Source organism: Maylandia zebra, linkage group LG7 (assembly GCF_041146795.1).
Source record: "Maylandia zebra isolate NMK-2024a linkage group LG7, Mzebra_GT3a, whole genome shotgun sequence".
NCBI classification, from domain to species: Eukaryota; Metazoa; Chordata; class Actinopteri; order Cichliformes; family Cichlidae; genus Maylandia; species Maylandia zebra.
The window spans coordinates 32,194,552-32,214,771 of record NC_135173.1 but is presented as its reverse complement, the minus strand read 5'-3'; the positions used below and the strand labels follow the sequence as shown (position 1 = coordinate 32,214,771).

General features: G+C 41.5%; 1 protein-coding gene across 1 annotated transcript; it reads right to left on the bottom strand.

Moving 5' to 3' along the window:
* Positions 1–1,310: 1,310 nt before the first annotated feature.
* LOC106676203 (leukemia inhibitory factor receptor) lies at positions 1,311–14,775 on the bottom strand. Its single transcript, XM_024803186.2, has 18 exons — positions 14,611–14,775; positions 14,350–14,484; positions 9,483–9,628; positions 9,241–9,391; positions 8,891–9,154; positions 8,655–8,781; positions 7,505–7,641; positions 7,279–7,424; positions 7,036–7,189; positions 6,859–6,920; positions 6,356–6,578; positions 5,763–5,942; positions 5,581–5,682; positions 5,343–5,501; positions 3,857–3,985; positions 3,662–3,755; positions 3,501–3,567; positions 1,311–3,322 (listed from the first exon to the last, which is right to left on the bottom strand). The coding sequence occupies exons 2-18, from the start codon at positions 14,411–14,413 to the stop codon at positions 2,837–2,839; spliced, it is 2,691 nt and encodes an 896-aa protein (XP_024658954.1). The 5' UTR covers positions 14,414–14,484; positions 14,611–14,775; the 3' UTR covers positions 1,311–2,836.
* Positions 14,776–20,220: the final 5,445 nt, after the last annotated feature.

Genomic DNA, 20,220 nt, shown 5'->3' with positions numbered 1-20,220 from the left:
CATGAAGGGCAACTAATTTTATAGAGATTGTTTTTCTTTGTTAGCCTTTTTATATACCCCCTGACAACAGCTAACAAGCGTTGGGTGCCTTAACTACTCTGCTGTAATTAAAGCAATTTGTGCCTTTAGCTATTGGTGATAAAATAAGTGAAAATAAAAGTGGAAAGAATCAGGACATCAAATCAAATCAAATCACTTTTATTGTCACATCACATGTGCAGGCACACTGGCACAGCACATGCGAGTGAAATTCTTGTGTGCGAGCCCCACAAGCAACAGAGATGTGCAAACACAACAACACAAACGAGCAAAATACAAGAATGGCCAACCTGAAACTAATAAATATATGTACAATATATAATAGTGTATGCATTTCTGGATGTGTATACTAAATATTTTCCTACGTGTGTGTGTGTGTGTGTGTGTGTGTGTGTGTGTGTGTGTGTGTGTGTGTGTGTGTGTGTGTATACACATTTTTACAAATTAAATAGTAAAAAATAAAAAATAAAAAAATAATAAAATAATAATAACAATAATGATAATAATAATAATAATAAAATATACAGAGTTGAATATGTGCAAAACAAGTGGCATTTATATACAGTGTGGAGTGCATAATGTTGAAGTTCCAGTAGTGAAGCTGAGGTGTCTATGACGTGTTCAGCAGTCTGATGGCCTGATGGAAGAAGCTGTCTCTCAGTCTGCTGGTACGGGACCGGATGCTGCAGAACCTCCTTCCTGATGGAAGCAGTCTGAACAGTTTATGGCTGGGGTGACTGGAGTCCTTGATGATCCTCCCCGCTTTCCTCAGGCAGCGCTTCCTGTAGATGTCTTGGAGGGAGGGAAGCTCACCTCCAATTATCCGTTCAGAGCACCGCACTACTCGCTGGAGACATGCACTAAGAGTAGAGGTACCTCAGAAATACGCTTAATTATATCCTTATATAGTGTTTGATACACATGCATGTTACGACCCAGCTCAAAAGCCGCAACATAAAAAAGGAGACAAATACCGTTTGTCAGAAGAGGTTTTTTTTTCTTAAAATGGAATACCAGGTTGGCTAAAATGGCTGGTGCCACCAAGGCAAAGACAAGTGAGCTCCCTGGAAGCTTGCCTCAGGTATGCTTTTATCCACACCTGACTAGGTGTGGCCAATTAGCACCAGCTGAACACATTGAGGAGATTAGCGGCTGCAGAGGGACGTAACAATGCAATCATCAACACAGCAGGTCACACAGCCTTCCTGGTGCTGTACTGTTTCTCTCCATATGAACAGACTTTGAAGGAAACCAGACACAATCAAAGCATTAAAAAAACACTTCTTGTTTGAAGCTTCTTGTTTTATTGGTTTACAGCATTGATTCAAAGGTGATTTCTTGGTTCTTACAGACAGAGATCAACAGCAAAGACCTCTCAGCAGCTACATGAAATATTCACATTTTTTAATAAGGTAGGACACACATAATCAATCGGTCGGTACTGAAGTCCTCTCTTCATTGTTCATTATTTATTTGCTTCAATATGATGAGTTGAGTTTCTGTGGTGATGGCACAGAGATTCAGACACGTCATTAAAGTAAAAATGCAAACAGCTGTAACTTGTACAGACTTTGCAGTCAGGTTTGCAGAGATTCAAAACAGAAAAATAATTCAAGCTTTAGAGGGGCTTCTCTCAAATGTCTGACTCAGTGGAACGTCTAGATACATTTAAAGAAACTTTTAGAATTTCTTAGAGATCGGTTAGCAATGCCCTAGGAACATCTAGGATAAACTATGTATTCACTGACAAAGGTCACTGAGGTTTTTGCAGTCTCTCATAATTTGCATGGAAGATGCTGAGCTGGCTGCAAACACTCACCATTTACTCTCTGAGTAAGTGCAACAGAAACAGAAAATGTTCCCTTATAAAGTAAAACTTTAAATGTGATGATAACATTAGTAAGACAAAGCCTTTACTTAGAAGGTGAAGAATCTCCATTTCCAGTTTGTGGCACACTTTTTTCACAGTTTCATTACAGTTCAGAGAGCCGTTAACAAGTTATTTCTAGACAAGTTCAAACTTCTGGCAACCTGCTAGTAACCAAAGCAGTTATCAGTGCAGCACTGTATACCCGTTTGTGACCAATTTCTTGTCAACTGACAGTCAGGGAGCACACATTTTTCCACAGCGACCAGTGGTTGTACTCTCTGATGTGTCCCTAGTATTGTGGGACAGAGCCCTTAAAAATTAAGTACCTTGAGGGATACAATGTCCCGTCATGAGAGCAGTGTTTCCAGAGTAAATTTAAATAATGCCCATTTGGTGCCACTTGGACACCAACAAGAGAAACCTGTCCTTTTCATGTCTTAAAGAGACCTTGATGTGAGCCAGCCACAGGAATGACTGTACAGTAGTGTCTGAAACGAACAGACCCCAAAGGTTCAACAGCAGCATCTTAGAGCAGTGTTTTTCAAACCCGCCATTCATACTGTATGTGTCACTGATGTGGTGACAAACAAAATAAATTTGCAGGGCACAAAATCTTTGAAAACCACTAATGCTCTGGTCCACTAACATAATTGGCTAACAACAAACAACTAGGATTATAATTCAGGTGTGAGTGTGTGAGCATCTAAACAGAAAAGCTTTAATGCCAAAATGTACTCCTAGGATCTCATTTGAAAGGAAACATCTTCTATTTTCTGAAAATGTCCTGTTTGTGTGAATGAAACTAAACTCACACCTAACTTTAGCTGAGTTGCTGATGACCTGGTGGATGAAGCTAACCAACTATGCAGTAGTTAACGATGCATAAAGTGCCTGAATAAGGCTTAAATGTGTTCACATATGCAGCAGCTAGTTAGATGTCTTCTGTGGTAGCAAAATGTATGTGGACACACAGGATATGGGACTGTTTGGGTACTCCTCTAACTCAGTTGTGGTAAAGGTCTCATCAGGACTCTGAGGCTGGTATCCACTAAAGCTTCTGATGAAAGGTATTCCCTCATGGACCTCGGGCCCTGATTTGACTTCACGGTCCACACTTTGCAATACCAGGTTGTACGATGGGTTGTACAACGGATTAGGAAATACGCCATTGATTGGAGAAGATGGCAAGCCTGGCTGAGATGTGAGGCCTGTAGTGGGTAAAGTGAGACATGGCTGGGATTTCTTCAGAGGCTTATTGTAGTAACCTTTGGGAGTCTGAGAGAAGGTAAAAGGCTTGTAGTCCTGGTCAACCTCAGGCTGTGGTGGTCTGAATTGATCATGTAGCTTAGGAATATCCAAGACCTCTCTGTAGTAACTCTGATCAAAATGAAGATGATGACTCGTATGTTCATCCTGAAAAACAGAGAAAATGACCTCACATTCACAGGAAAGATATCTTGGTGCTTAGAGATTAGGATAATGGACTATACAAGGAAATCAACAAATAACTGAATAGTAGAATATCCTGATATATAGATGCATCATTAGCTGGCCAATGCTACATGATATAGTACTGGCCATCTCAACTTACTGGTAATGTCAGCCACTGGTCGGTCAGCACTGGCTTTGGGATTGGAGGATAGACTTTGTGTTTGATGCTGTTGGGTCAAAGAATGCATCAAAATTTAAACAAAACCAATTATTGGAAGCAAAAGTGACAAATTTCACAGAAAATAAATGTGCATTGCTTACCATGCCCATTGTCTGTAGCAGATAATTGTGCTGACAGACAGAATAAGAAAAACTGCTCCCAGGGATATCAAGATCAGCATTATCAGTTGATCAGCTGGTGAAAACAATGAACCGCATCGAGTAAATCAAAGAAAATGACAAATGTTGACAGTCTTACTAAAGAAAATAGTCCATATGGGGAAATAATTAACCTACCCGGGGGATTCAAGGTGACATTGATGGATGAATTACCACAAAGTCCAAATGCTGTTGATGCTGTCACCGTGAAGGTGTACATACTGATGTTCAGGTTCTTTGCAGTGAGGCTGGTGGCTTCAGGATCATCTAAATCAACACAGAGTGACCGCCATTATTACAACATAGATACATGTTTACGATCATCGGGCAACACTGGAGACTTACTTTATTTATCTCAGTCCCAAGCTAATCTTTGTGTGTGGAGAAACAAAACCAGGACTTTGTTATCAGTAGAGAAACTTAATAGTGTGATTAAGTGTGTCATCGTCCGAGTGACAATCAATTTGTAAACGACACGTCGGCAACATGTTTCAGTTAACACCTTAATACTACAAAAGATGCAAGAAAAAACTTGATGTACAGCAAATCAGTTGAAGACATAATTTTTGACATTTTTTAGTATAAAAGACTTTCAAACGAATCTGATATTTTCTGCCACCAATTTGAAGAGTTATAGCCCTTAATATTTCATCCAATTACAACCATAAAACAGGCATGGTTTGTTTTACGTTTGTGCCACAAGGGGTTGTTATTTCCATTTGTTAGATCTGGCATTATTAACAGTTTCTAAGTCCAAGATAATGGAAAAAAGTGGCATCATGGTCAAATTAACCCAATAAAATCATCATATGCCAGGAGGTAAACACTAACGATGGATTAAAATCAGCTAACAGAGCACCTATGGAAAAGTGCTGATCCTTTGACTTCTAAGAACCTGGCGCATCAATTGATTCATTTCAAAACCATACACAGAACAAACATTACACCCTATAGGAGGTTCCAGATGAAACTACAGGCTACGTATCACTGTCACATCTGCAATGATTCGTCACCAGGCACGTTTTTGCACATGTTTTGGGACTGTCCTGTTGTATCCAATTTTTGGGTCTTTGTGAACTCTGTGTTATCTGAGGTGCTGGACGTTTTTTATATTCCCAATCCTGGTCTTTGTCTCCTTAATGATACCTCTGAAATCTCCTTAAAACAAATACAATGCAAAATGTTGTTCGCTGGATTCACATCCGCAAAGAAGACTATTACAAAGCAATGGTTCAGTCCTGACATTTGTATGGAATCATTCTGGATACGATGTCTTATCCGTGTTATTAATTTTGAACATACCACAGCAAAATTAAATAAAGCTCGACCCACGACTGTTGAAGTTTGGAAAATCTTCTCATCCAAAGTTATCTCCTGGAACAGGCACTAACTGTTTTTGACTGTGTTTTTGTGTTTTTTCTTTGCTGTCCCTATGCCTTGTGACCAATGTTTGCTTTGCTACTGCAGTTTACAAATGTGCTGTATATGTCTGTACCCCCCCCCCTCCCCCAACCCCGTTTTAAATCAATAAAATGTTGATCACAAAAAAAAAAGTGCTGATCCTATACTTAATGTCCAGACTGAAATCTTAGCTGGCCTGAGTGAGTATGCCTTCATACTGTACCTGTGCTCACGTTAAAAACGTTCCCGCTCTTGTCCTGGTAGTAGAGAATATATCCATGGATGGAAGCAGTCTGCTTTTCCAGAGGTATGGGCTCCCAGGATACCTCAACAGCCGAGTCTTCCTGTTTGTATTTGAGTTTAAACAGCTCGACTCCTATTTCTGGAAAGATGTGACATGCATAAAATACACTGCTGATTGAACCATCGCATTTTGTGAGAAATCACTGAATCAGTCTTACTGGTCTCTCTGATGTAGCCCTTTCTTCTCTGTAGTAGCACCGCAGCTCCCTCAGTGCAGGCGTATATGGACAGCAGGTATCTCCGACCATCTTCAAAGTTCTCTGGAACAACAAAAGGAGCTGTGCTGAAACAGATGCAAATATGATCTGCAACAGTTTTGTAGGCAAAGATGAGGACGTACTTGAAAAAACTGTGGTATGAGTTCTGTTGGGAGGCACTTTCATCCACTCGAAGGTGCAATTACCGAAGACTGGACACCAGTCCACTATGTAGCCACAGCTGGCGTTAGGACTATCAGGCCAGGACAGGAAGAAGCTACCATTGCTGCCACTGATCCAGGAGGTCTTCACCTCGGATGTATCTGAAAAAGACTCTTTAAAATTAGATTTTACAACATACTCCACTTAAAAAAGGAAGAGGTTAAATCAGTATATATAGTTAAACCTTGAGAATTTTTCATGGGTTTTAAAAACAGTTTCATGCACTTTTAAGGCATTTAGCTTCCCTTTGCAGACCAATAAAATGTGCAAAAATGTACATACTCATCATGACTTGGATATATAGAATATAAACACAACAATTACAAATTTGTATACTTATAATAGATATAATCTCAATCATGTGATCATGAAAACTGCTATTCCTTTTCTGCATTAGTTTGGAAAACCTTTTGCTTACAGCCTTCTGCACAGATTAGATAAAATCAAACCTCTTCCTCAAATGGAAATCAAAGTGAGCTTATCTGTAATGTGTGGTGCTCTGTTAGCTTCATACCTAGATTGCTGCGGGGGATGATGATGGTCGATGGTGATGAGCTGCCGTTTATGTTTCTAGCCGTGACAGTGACCATGTACTCCTCACTGGGGTCCAGCGTGAGTGTAAGACTGTGATTGCTTCTGGACACGTTGGTTTGGTTTGACTGATTTTTGTCTTTGGTCTTTGCCCAGGACACTTTGTAGTCAAAGATTTCTCCATGGCTCTGATTGGTCAGTGGCACCTGTGGAGACGTAACATCAAGACCTGAAATGGTAACAGTGTCCTCTGAAACATCACTTTCTGACTGTATAAGATGTTGCACTGCTATTTTGTCAAATAGGTTTAATAAAGATATTTTTTATTGCATCAAGTTGTGAGGAAAAAAATGAATCCAACATGCAAGTACCAAAAGCTCTAGTTCTTCTAAAGACCACTTGAGGCTGTCTCCAAAAGTCAGTTTCCAGATTTAGACCTTACCAAGAGGCCTCATAAAAGCCTTGTAAAAGCCAACTTGGACTCACCTTCCAGGAGATTACAGCCTGGTCTGCCTTCACCTTCATCCACACGTCAAGAGCATCTGGAACTGTGGTGCAACCAGACAAACGACATCTGTTACATTCACAAACCTTTTAGGTCTTTATCTTAAAATATTTTTTATTTTAAGATTAAAATAAAGTCTTAAAATAAAAACTACTTACCATCACCCTTTGTGCGGATTTTGACACTATTGCTCCAGTCACCCCATTTCCAGAAATGCTGTGCTGTTCCACATCGGACCCTCACAACATAGTCCCAGTGTGGTATCAAGTCCTTGATGACTGCAGCTGTGAGGCCAACTTCAATGTTTTCAGTCTACAAGGACAAAAATTATGTTAGCTGACTTCAGTGAAGACTTTTACTTTGAAAAGCCAATACCTTAGCCTCCTTTTTAATCTACTCACTTTGGTATTAGAGTTTCCATCACTGACATCTACTTGGCATGTGATGTTGAGATTACTGTACTTCTGCACAGTCCAGCTCCATTTCAGACTGATGTTTCTGGGGTTCACAGTTGAAGCTGCCACTTTGTCTGGCACGACCATGTGCACTAAAACAAGAGATCACAACAATCAGCCGATCTTAAGGATTAAAAATAATCATTTAACCAAATTTTATTCAAAGCTTTACCTCTTTTGGTCAGGTCCGCGTTGTCATGGATCTCGAGCTTTCCCAGCCGATTAGTTGCTGTTAAGGTCCAGTTCCTCTCAGCTGCATCCAGCTTTACTTTTTGCGAGCATTTACCTGAACGTCCATTGATGCATGAGCTAAAATGTAAAAGATATACACCGCTATTACTAAATATTTACAACTAAATAAATACAGAGGCTAGCAGGACTGCACATTCACTAGGAAGCAAAGTAAGAGTACGTTTTAAATTTGTCATTGACTGAACTCCTTATTGCTTAATCAATAATGTTTGGTGCTTTAAAGTTTAGTCTATAGATCCCAAAATGTTTTTGCTTTGATGGTCTTTTAAATCAGAGCATTTCTCTCAACTGCTTGAAACTACTTTTATAAATATTCAGGTTTTTGGGTTTTTTAAGAGCTCTGGTGACGAGGTGTAATGTGTGCAGTTTTCACTGCAAATCATATAAAGTGAAATTAAAGAAGAATAGCCCTGAAAACAACTCCACTGTGATTTCATCAAGGACGTTCTCTTTGTAAACTCACTTTGACTTTTGACCTATATGGCATTACATACTGTGAGAAGCATAACTACTGTTTATCCCATAATTAATCAATTTGTTTTTTGGACTATGTTTATTCTGGGCACTTTATTTTAGTTTTCAAATAATGTGTTAACCATCTCTGCGTGTGTGTGTGGCTTATACTTGGATATGCATGGATTTTACAAAGGAGAGTGGCGCACTTTAAAAGGGAATGTTTTGACAAGGCCTGATATGTTGTAGATTTTCACTCTAACTAAAAGTAGTAAACAGGGCAGCCTGTCTGTCTGTGATAGCACTGGAGTCTGCATGCTCTCGCAGTAGAGCACTTTGCTTTCTGACTATTATTTTTTCAGGTTTTTTTTTCCCCAATAAATCATCCTGCAACTGAAGTTGTATAGCAAGTGCTCATTTTTGTAACTTCTGACTACAGATCATCGAGATCATCTAAAAGTACTGTTCATCAACTTTTTGTTCTTCTGAATCTGAAACGGTCTGCAGTGGTTTTTAACAAGGTGTCCAGTGAGGTGTCTTATTTTAAGATTCACACCCTCAGATGCTTCCATACAGGAGACTGTAGATATATTAGGGGTGGTTGGGTCTTATTATACCTTCCTTGGAGCTGATATGTTCTTTCCATTGCAGGATGTTCGTTTGCTGCCCTTCCTACGTTCCAAAAACAATCGATTGATTCCAGATCCCGGGTTTCACACTTAAGATCACTGTCATCAGGAGGATCTAAGTTTGTGGCAAATACCAGGAAAAACAGAAGCACATTTAAAAGAGAACCATTTATTTACAAGATCAATTTGAGAAACCACAATCTCAAATGCTACATCATACTTACAGCTGGCGTGAAAACTGGCTCCGTTGATGTTTCCTTTGGTTGTTTCACATCGTACATCACTATAGTTTTCTGATTCTTGGTCCAGGTGAACAGTCAGGGAGTGCACATGTTCACTGATCTTTGTAGTTGTTACATTAGTGCCTTTGTAGTCATATAGAAACATTGTTTTAATACTTTCCCCATCTGGCACCATGCAGCAGAATGTGGCTGTGCTGCCCACCTCCAATATTTGGTCTCTTGGGAGAACCAGTATTTCACCCTGGTCTGAAGAAGCACAGTGATAAGAATAAACGAGACTGTAAAGTGTTTAAGAATCAAAAAAGATCAAATGATTTGAACTTAATATTAACCAGGTAGCGTCTTCTGCATCCATGGGCTTGATTGGTTGTTGTATTGGGACCTGAGCCGGACTGAATGGCGAGCACACTGCGATGGTAAATGGGAAGTCCATTTCCAGGAATGAGTAGATCCTATCTGTGCAGGTGCCACAACAACTTCACCCTACAACATTATCATAAACACATTAGAGGAACAGCTTTTTGTTTGGAGGCTACAGAAGTGAGGATTATAGTTACCCATAATAATCTCTTACATTGTGTTCAGGTTTGTCTGCAATGAGAAGCTGCAGCTCGTACACGAGCCCATCTCGTATCACAGAGCAAGAAGGGTCATCTTCCCACTTTAACAGGAAACTGTCGTAGTCAAGAGTCACATTCTGAGGTCCACAACGCAAAACACCTAAAGGAAGTGACCACAGGACATTTTATGGTTAAAGTGACCTGAACAATTCTTCACAGTCATCGTTGGGCTATTTGAACAGCAGTCAGTGAGGACACAGCCAGTGGTGCCAATAGTGTCGTCACTGCCCGGGCATCAAATACTGATGTTTTGTTAAAGATTTTGTTAAAAACTGTTGCCTAAAATGGAGTTCATCTATTCTTCATTTGAGATATCCTTAAAAGGTGTGTCAATTCCCATAGATGTGTCACCCTGTTCAAAATGCCCAGCTTTACAGCAAAACATGTTTACAGCCTCATACAATTTTTTTTTTTTTTTTTTTTTTGCACTTGGTAACAAATTTCACTCATGCAGCAACTGTTTAAGTTGTATTAAGACTCCTCATTATACATTTCAGGCAGATTTTGACTAGCAAATGGGTCCAAATAGGGCACTAGTTCTCTCTTGCCTCAGCTAATTCAAGTAGATTTATCTGTTCTCCGTGCTGAGGGTCAACCTGCTTTCATCTGTGAAAAGAACAGGTTGTCAGAATGTCCATCACTGCAATCTATGGCAGATGCCACTCGGACGTGACGATGGATAACCACCCTAATGAAGTCAGTTTCTGATTGTTTGGTCAGAAAGATTCCCTGCCTCTCTTCCTTACTCCCACTCATCTCTGCTATCCTCCTTATTCAAGATTGCTTCAGTCACTCCCATACTGAAAAAACCTTCTTTAGACCCTAACAACTTGAACAACCTTCGTCCGATATCTAATAAGTAGTTGCAGTTCAACTTCATTCACACTTGGTTAATATAAAACATCTACAAGAGATTTTAATCTGGTTTTCGTTCATGTCACAGTAAAGAAACTGCTTTACTTGAAGTCACTAATGATCTTCTAATCGGAGCCGACTCTGCTCATTCTCATCCTTTTAGATCTGAGCTCAGCCTTCGACACCATCTTTCACTCTGTCCTTATAAGCAGACTCTCCTCTCTTGGCATCTCTGACCAGTGTTGGTGAAGTTACTTGAAAAAAGTAATCAGTAACTAATTACTGATTACTTCCCCCAAAAAGTAATCCCGTTACTTTACTGATTACTTCTTTTCAAAAGTAATTAATTACTTAGTTACTTAGTTACTTTTTAAAAACACGATTTACAACCTGAAGAGGTGATAAAGCGATAGATCTTTCAGCCCAATTCTACTTTTTCTGCATAATCCATCATACAAAATGTAATCAAATGGAAAAGTCTCTTTTTTTTTTAACTTGTTTTATCGGTTTTAATCTTTTAACTTTATGGATCAAGCAAAAATTTAATTATATGCAACATTCTTTGACTTGAAGAAATTAGTTTAACATTTAAACCTATTTTCTGCACATTCCAGCACATAAAATAAAATATTTTTTGTGTTTACACTCACTCTTTCAAATAGATGCAAGTAAAACACAGCAGAAAATAAATAAAGTCAAAGACTCAGCGGTCCTGTTGCTCTATTTTCACCTGTAAAGCAGGACTGAGGTAGGCGGAGGTTTACCCTGGTGCAGGTGTGCCGCGGTCAGTTGAAGAATCCGCGACTTTCTCTGTGAGTTTCCCATTACGTCATGGCGCACTCGGTGCTTGCTTGGAAGTTTAGGGTTTTTTTCGCTGTAAAAAGAAGTTTTCTTCCCACGCACGATGGACGCTAATGTTTTTGTCACTTTTTATGGAATCAAACTCAAAGTAAGGTCAGTACTTCCACGCTTTAAACGCTGCACGCTCATACTCTCTCCCACAATCGATATGTGATCCATTGTTGATCTGCACACAGCTGTTGTCACTAACGGCGCACTCGCTTACGTCACTGTCGTGAGACATTCTCGCAAAAAATCACGGTTTTAGTAACGCAGTAACGCAGCGTTCCTACGGGAAAGTAACGGTAATCTAATTACCGATTTTGCAATAGTAATCCCTTACTTTACTCGTTACTTGAAAAAAGTAATCAGATTACAGTAACGCGTTACAAGTAACGCGTTACAAGTAACGCGTTACTGCCCATCTCTGTCTCTGACACACAGATATGATTGAACCCCTGGTTTCAATCATATCTCCTCGACCGCTCCCAGTTTATTCAACTGAAATCATTCCACTCTCGTCTATTCCCGGTCACTTCTGGTGTACCCTAAGGTTCAGTCTTAGACCCTCTTCTCTTCATAATATACATCCTCCCTCTAGGTACCATTTTCCACAAATTTGATCTTCACTTTCACTGTTTTGCTGATGACACCCAGTTACATCTCTCCTGCAGACCTGATTCCTCCCTCCCACCTGCTTCCCTTACAGAATGTCTATCCGAATTAAAATTCTGGTTTAGCTCTAATTTTCTAAAGCTCAATGAGGATAAAACTGAAATCCTCCTTATTGGCACCAAATCCAACCTTTTGAAGGCGAAACATTTCTCACTCACCATCGATAACTCCACAGTTTTGCCTTCTTCTCAGGTTAAGAGCCTTGGTGTCACATTAGACAGTTCACTTTCCTACAAGTCTCACATCAGGAATCTCACCCGTTCTGCCTATTTCCATCTACGCAACATTAACAGATTACGTCCTTCTCTTTACACACAGTCCACGTCCATTCTTGTCCACGGTCTTGTTACCTCCCGTATTGGCTACTGCAATTGTCTTTTGCATGGTCTCCCCCAAAAATCCCTCCATAAGCTTCAACTGGTTCACAACTCTGCTGCTCGGATTATCACCAGAACCCCGTCCTACCAGCACATCACCCCTGTTCTTCAGGAATATGTCTGTGAAGGTTCTCAGTCATCCAGGTCATCGTAGTCAAAGGAGCTTGCAAAGAAAAGCGTCTGGACTTCTTTAAGTTGCTTGAAGACGTTTCACCTCTCATCCGAGAAGCTTCTTCAGTTCTAAGGTCAAATGGTGGAGAGTCCCAGATATAAACCTAGTGGGAGTGACCCCCCACAGAGGGACAAAAGGACCCCCTGATGATCCTCTAATCGCCTGGAAGTTCTTCTCCTGGAAGTTCTTCAGGAACTTCACTTCTTCTGCTCACCTTCAAGGCCATTCATAACCTCGCACCTCCTTACGTTTCTGACCTGTTAAGCACTACCTTTCCTGCCCGCTCACTTCGATCTTCTTCTGTCCAGCTTGTTGTGCCTTATTTTGGCCTCACCACCACAGGAAGCAGAGCTTTTAGCTGCTCTGCTCCCAGGCTGTGGCGCTCTACCACCAGATATAAGAAACATTGGTTCTCTCCCCCAGTTTAAATCTCAACTCAAAACCCATCAGTTCAAATCTGTATATTCACTGTTTGTTAATTATATCCTGTGCTTTTGTTTTATTGTTCTTCATAGTGTCATTGTTATATTATGTGTTTTTATCTATTGTACAGTGTCCTTGGGTGTCTTGAAAGGCGCTTTAAAAATTAAATGTATTATCATTATTATTATTATTATTACAGCAGTGGCATGGTGGAGGTCATTTTGTGGAGCTCTGGCAGAGCTCATCCTTGCAGAAAGAAACAGATACAGGTCCTGCTGCTGGGCCCTGTCCAGCTGTCCTACCTGTCTCCTGGAATTTCCCCAAACCTTTCTGATTCCAAGATATTTCCTTTTTTTTTTTTTTTTTGGGGGGGGGGTCACCATTGGTCCAGCCACAAACTACATGTTTCATTTCCTTTAAGCTCCCTTCATAAATACTTAGATCAAATATTGCAGCCTACCCTGTCTAATAATACTGTTTAATACATTCCACATACCTTTAATACATTTCTATTATTCTGTAATATTTTATTATACATCTTTGTAATTTTTTATATATTTTTGTTTCCTTTCTTCTGTATTGTTCTATTATAATTTGCCTGTAAACAACATTTACATTTCACCTGTAAAAGCCACTCTTCTGTCAGTGATCAATTTTATGTTCTGTCACCCACCCATCGCTCTTTTTTTTAAAAAAAATCACAAGTTTTCTGGGGGAACCTCAGAGGGCACAAATAGTTTAAAAGCCAGTTCACTAACTGGCCACTTGAGAGCTCTTCTCTTTTTACACAATGACTGTTGAGAAAGTTGGAAGGAAGCATTTAAGAAGTTTTGCAAGGGAAGATGGGAAGTTAGAAGCTGACTGTCTGCATAAAGTATGTGGACATAAAGCAAGACAAAAAGGAAATCAATCATGCATTATTGTAGATGTTGAAGACATAGAGCTAACTGTTGGGTTTCAGCCATCATAGCAGCAGAGCTTCAGGGGCAAACATCATAACCACTGCCATGATGCTGGTTTGTGAAGTCTTGCTTCAAAGACAGTTCATCTAGTCATCAACCTCTTGGTCTTTCAAAGTGACCATATTTGGGCACACATGGACGTCTAGAATTTAGGTACTGTTCAATTACACCCACAGAAAAATGTATAATTTGTCAGATATTTGCATTAAAAACAAACTGGGTCAAGAAATCCACACAAATCAGCGGCAGTAAAGCCTAGCAGGGAGCTCACAGTCAAAATAGCCATACTTCTAATACGGCAAAGTGTAATCAAATTTAAACAGGTGGTTAGCAATTAGCAGCTAATGCTCACTGAAATCTGTAGTGTGTGGAAAGCATGATCCCCTGAAACGCCTTGTGTTTGTTATATGAACAGGAAAAACTGCACATAAAAATATCCTGCATGCACACCTGAGAGCATTTACTCATTGGAGCAGCTGAAACACGACATCTTCAATCAAGACGATGAAATACTCACTGTTTTCTTGTCCATCTTGTGTGCTCGTTGTGGAGAGTGACAGCAGTAACAACCATGCGATCATGATAATCCTCCCGTGTTTATTTCTTTGTAGAAAAAAAACTTCATGGATTGAGTCAAATGGTTGCCATAGCTCTGGTGATAAACATTTACAAATGGTTGTAAAGCAGGTTCCTGAGGCTTCCTTTATAGAAACAAAAAACTTTCACACACAAAACACTTTTGTGAGTTTTATTTGAAGACTCTGAAGAGAAAAGTCACCATGTCAGTGTCAGATAACTCCCTGGAGTCGCTCTCCCTTCTCATGTAAGCTTTGGGAAATCATTTCAGTTCATGATTGTGAAATCCATGTGAGCTCCAGTACAGGAAACAGAGCAGTCGCGTTCTCGTAACTGTGACTCACAGCAGCGAGGCCAGACATTCCTCACTTGCTCTAAGATTGTTTTCAGACTTGAAACCTTTTAGAAAAACACTAGTCAGAGAGAGAGAATCGGTCATCAGACTAAGGAAAACACTTGTTATCAGTGGTTCAGAACAGAAGCAGGGAGGGTTTTTTTTCCAGGTAAACAAAAACAACACGCCCAGATTAAATCTCTTAAACAGAGGCTTCTCAGATCTTGGTTAAGGATGAGATTTCTGTCAGTTCACCTATCAGTCAGTATGCTGCAGTTTTTCCAGTAATGAAAGGGAGGAACAGGAAGAAAGGAATACAAGGAAAATTGAAGATAAGGAAGCTCAATAAGTGCTACATTAAACAATACTTCTTATTAAGAGGCTGTTACAAGCTTTTATGTACTCCTTTTGTTTGGCTTTCCTCCAACTCATCCCCTGACAGCAGTAAAACTGACTCCCCTCCCCCAATTCTGAGTAAAATCCTTTCTGCCTCACCCTGCCCTCTGCTTCCTGGAGTGTGGACATTGGTTGAACATGTCATTTGGAGCCAGTAAATATGGACAGTAAATAAAAGTGTTGCGATGTGCCTGGGATGAGCTCTTAACAGTACAGTAGGACTCACATAGACTGCATAAATGGTGCTTCAGGTTTTTTTCTGTCTTATTGTCACATGTGTATGAAATCAAATCACCTAGCCACGTAGTTTGACTTCACAGACATTTGTGAAAGAGCTCATTGAACTGGTCTAATATAGGATGCTACTGTTGCAACATGTCAGTTTCCTCCCTGTTGAATACTAAGGAGTATGTGGTGTTACTGCAAAGCAGAAGCATTTATGAACCACAGGAAGTTGCTGAAGTGCCTAAAAATCACCAATGCTCTACTTACTCAGTGACTGCAGAGCTGCAAAACTTGCTGACATTAACATCAGCACAGAAACCCGGAGCCAGGGGCTTCATGGCATGAGTTTCCACGGTCAAGCAACTCCTTCGGGTGGTCAGGCACTTAATTTCTTCCATTCATCCATCCTTTCCTGCTTATCCAATTCAGGGTCGTGGCTTTAATGTTCCGTATACAGAAAATGACTGGAAGAAGACACTATGAATACATAAAGCATTTAATTAAATAAGGGGGGGAAATAAAACCATAAATCATTAAATAAAATTTAATTTTGTGATGTTTTTTTGTCTCTAATATGGTAATAATAAGATAATAACACAACAAAAACTGCTGTTTACACACATACACACACTTTCATGCACAAAGCCACTTTTTAGTTGTCATGAGTGACTGTGAGAAGGAAAATTACCCGAGTCAGTTATCTAATGAAATTCCTCCTTTATCAGTCATTTGAACCAGATCGTAATGACAGGCTTAGTTTTGTTTTCATACAAAGACAACAAAGAAAAGGTTCAGTCTTTCCTTTTCCCACTAAACATCTAAAGAATTCCCTCCACTCCCTGTTTCCACTGAATTTTCATTTCGGAACCACACAGCACTCCAGAAATTCCAGAGAAGGCAAGTGAGTATGTGAGTTTATAATTGCAGTGTTGACTTTAAACTGAGCTACTAGCTGATCTGCAGCTGCACTGAGAGCCGCACTGAGTCACTGGTTTTACTAGACGTGTATTTAGCCACGTCTTCATGTGTGATGTCAGCTGTTGGGAATTTTTTCTTTCTTGTTATCTCCTGTCCACAGAATTATGAAAACACAACGATCCTATTCTAAGGTGTTCTCACCAATGACACACAGCTTCAAACAGTTTTCTCAGATTTCAGCATATAAGAACATTAAGTTGCTTTTTGTAGTCATCATTCTGTGAGACTGTGTACACAGATATTGTCGGGCATGTCCTTTTAAATTATTACATTTATTTTTTTATCACATATACTTACTCCACCATCATGTGGTACAAATTAATACAATTCAGTTGATAAACAGATGTTTTTTTTTTAATTCTTAACAGAATAATTTACCAGAAGTGACTTTAAATGGTGCCTTTGCTGCTCATTTATAGCTCTTTTGGGGGGGGGATGTTTCCAGGATATTTTACTTGGTGTTTCAGAGAAACAATAAAGTTTGGCCAGAGGATTGAGTGGACAACCACTGGGTGTGACAGAGTTTCATGACCTTGAGGCATACTGTGGGCTCAAAATATGAATATTTATTCTGGACAGCACAGTGACGCAGTGGTTAGCACTGTTGCCTTACAGCAAGAAGGTCCTGAGTTTGACTCCTCCATCTGGGCAGGGCCTTTCTGTGTGGAGTTTGCTGGAGTTTCCTCCCATAGTCCATGCAGTTAGTGTGGTTAGATTTATGCAAAAAATTAAGGGCTCAAAAGTCTGTTAGACTGGACTTTTTTGAAACACAAATATTTAGAAAAGCGTTTGATATATGGAGCTAAAAAAAAATTAGGAATCATTATATATGTCTAAATTTTGGATCATAAATTATTTTTGCAAATCAGAGACGCTTAAGCAGAAAATGTTTTATTTTCACTTGCTGAATACGGGACAGACTTGACTGGAGGAAAGAAGGGGAGAAAGAAAGAGGGAAAGAGAAACAGCTGAGAAGAGGGACGGGGGAGAAGGGCAAAAAACAAGAACCAACAGAATGGGCAGGGGGAAAAAATGCATATATCAATCACCTGGATCACCTGCTGAGAAAGAAAAAAGAAAACAAGCAGAAGAGAACAAGAGTAATAGAATAAACAACATCACAATGATATATGGGAATATGACAGTAAATACTAAATATTAAACATTATTGTGCAGCACATAAGATCAACAGAACACAGTGTGCTTTGAGGTAGCAGCCAAAAGGGTGTAGTTTGTGGGTGTGATCACCCGTGTGTACACCTGTGAGCATGGACGCGCTTGTTTTTTTAAAAGGTTCCTTCATGTAATGATCTGCTAGAGGGTGTGGGGGGGCCACAGCCCCGTCCTTCAGGGCATGAAGCAGGTATGGAGGAGATCAAGACTCCAGACATCCAGAGGCCCCCAGAACACAAGAGACCAAGGAAGACTAACAGAGGAGCAGCCGCGCCACTGTCCCAGTAAGAGCTGAGGAGAGTCCCAGATGAGGGCTCACTCAGCAGCCGCGGAGCAGAAGCCAGGGGGAGTTGCAGTGACACGCCCGTGAGCTCCGCCGGCAGCCAGCCGTGCCTGAGTGACTGAGCCCCAGGCCGAGAGGCCGGGGGCACCCCACCTCCGAAGTGGCCCGAGGGAGCCCCAGGCTCCAGGCCCCGATAAGCGGCCGCCAAGGAGTGAGCCGGTGTGTACCTGGACGCCCATCCCCAGACACAAAGAACCACCAACGCACCGATGTCTGAGGGAGTCCGCCACTGGCAGGGCAAGTGGTGGTGGGGGGAGATAGGCCTCCAAACCTTGGAGGGCCTGAGATGTCCCCAGAGAGGTGGCGTCTGATACCCAGCCTGACATATAGACACAGACATACAGGCACACACAGACACAAACATCCATTCCCACCCTCATGCTCTCATATGCACTTACTCCACACTCAACCAACGAGGAGACAGACATAAAGAGACGCTGTACACACGATCACACTCCCCAAGCGTACTCTACAAACCGGGTCTAGGTACCCTTGCCCCTGGAGGGGGGAACTGCACCCAGACCCAGGTGGTGTTACCCTTTTCCCTGCTACCTGCCAGAAAGCAGCCGGTAAGCGCATGGTCCCTCCTGCTAGCCCTCAATGTCTACGTGTATTTAACATTGAGAGGTGGGCAACGACGCCAGGGGTGGGGCGTACACCCTGATGGTACTTTGGACTCCGTGTATCGTGCCCACCCCCAAGATCCTATATGTATGCGTAATGAGAGTGTGAGTAATGTGAATGTCTAAGTTGTGGGATAAAATTGAGGCAGAGGCAGCCAGAAGGGGACAGAGGGGGGGGTAGCCTCCTCTGCACCCTGGTGACATACCCTTACTCCAAGGTCCTGCATGTGTGGGTGGTTGTGGTGGAGCGGGAAGAGGGAGGCAGCTGGAGATGGGGAGGAAAGGAAGGGAGGGGCAAGTGACCCCTCCCTGGGGCCAGCTCCCCCGCTGACCCCAGTAGGCACCCCCATACTCTGCGACCCGCCAGGGAAAGGGGGCCCAGGCCCATCCAGACCGGGGCCCAGTGCAGCAGTGCCTCCCAGCCCCACAGAGCCCGGGACAGTCCACCCAACCCCACCACAGAGAAAACTGCACCCACCCCACCATCCACTTATCTTCCAGACTACATAAGACAATAGACGCCAAGAGGGGGAAAAGAGAGAAAAAAAAATGAGAAGAAAAAAAAAAAACAGAAACAAAACGTAAACATTCCAATTAAATCACTGACGGAGAGTGACGGTGTTAATTCTGCTATGAAATCACACTTTAAGATGCGATTTGATACTGGTAAGTTAAACAGATGTTAATGCAAGTTAGTGTGAGTGGATAGGGAAATGGTGTAGCTGATTCTTATCTGGTGTGAGGTTAATACAGCCACGGAGTGATGTTGGGGTCGCAGTGGAGCTGTCCGTCCGCGTACAGCCGGTCCACAGCGATGACAGCGCGGGAGCCCTTCTGGATGAAGCCGCGTCGGATTGGGAAGAGGACCCTGCGTCGTTCCAAGATCTCTTTGGGGAACTGGTCGTTCACACTGAAGTCCGTTCCTTTTAATTCCCTGCCGCGGCTTTTCACATGTTGCTTTTGTTTGAAGTGGCCGAATTTGGCCACGATAGGACGTGGCCTCCCGGCCGTAGCCCGAATGGGGCCGAGGCGATGTACCCAATCAAAGACGATGTTCTTCACAGTGTCCTCCGGCAGCTTCAGGTGGGTTTTGATGAAGCTTTTTACCGTGGTCTCCGCGTCCTCTCCAGCGGCTTCTGGAATACCAGAAAATACCAGATTATCATGCATGCTACGAGCTTGTAGATCGATAACTGTTTCTTTTATTTTTTTATTTTCGTTATTGAGCTGGGTAACATTATCTGTGAGACATTTCACCGACTCCCTTAGCGTGGCATTTTCAGCAGCAAGCGTTTCCACCTGCTGCTGGCTGTACTCCAGGGATTCTCGCAAGCATTTAAATTCTCGGTGAAGAATCTCCACCAAGGACAGCCTTGCGTCGAAACTGGACAATCACTTGTCGATTGACTCCAGTATGTCGGCAATATCTTTGCCGGCTGGCGATGTTGAGCCGGGGGAATCTGCCGGGCGTTGTCTTTTCGACGACGGCGTCTCAGGTTTGGCCGGGGAAGCTGCACACTGGGTCTTCTTCATCACGAGATCCTGAAAGCACTGATCAATATAATCTTGGAGAGTCTCTAAACTCTCCCCGTTGTTCTCCAGGGTGTTGGAGATTATTTACACAAATATTGTTAGTTATAAGACAGTTGATAAGTGTATTTGGTAATACTGAAGCTTAAATGAATTTGTTCAAATCTAAACTACCATTTGCTTTAATTTTCCGCCAAAATCTCCGGCGTC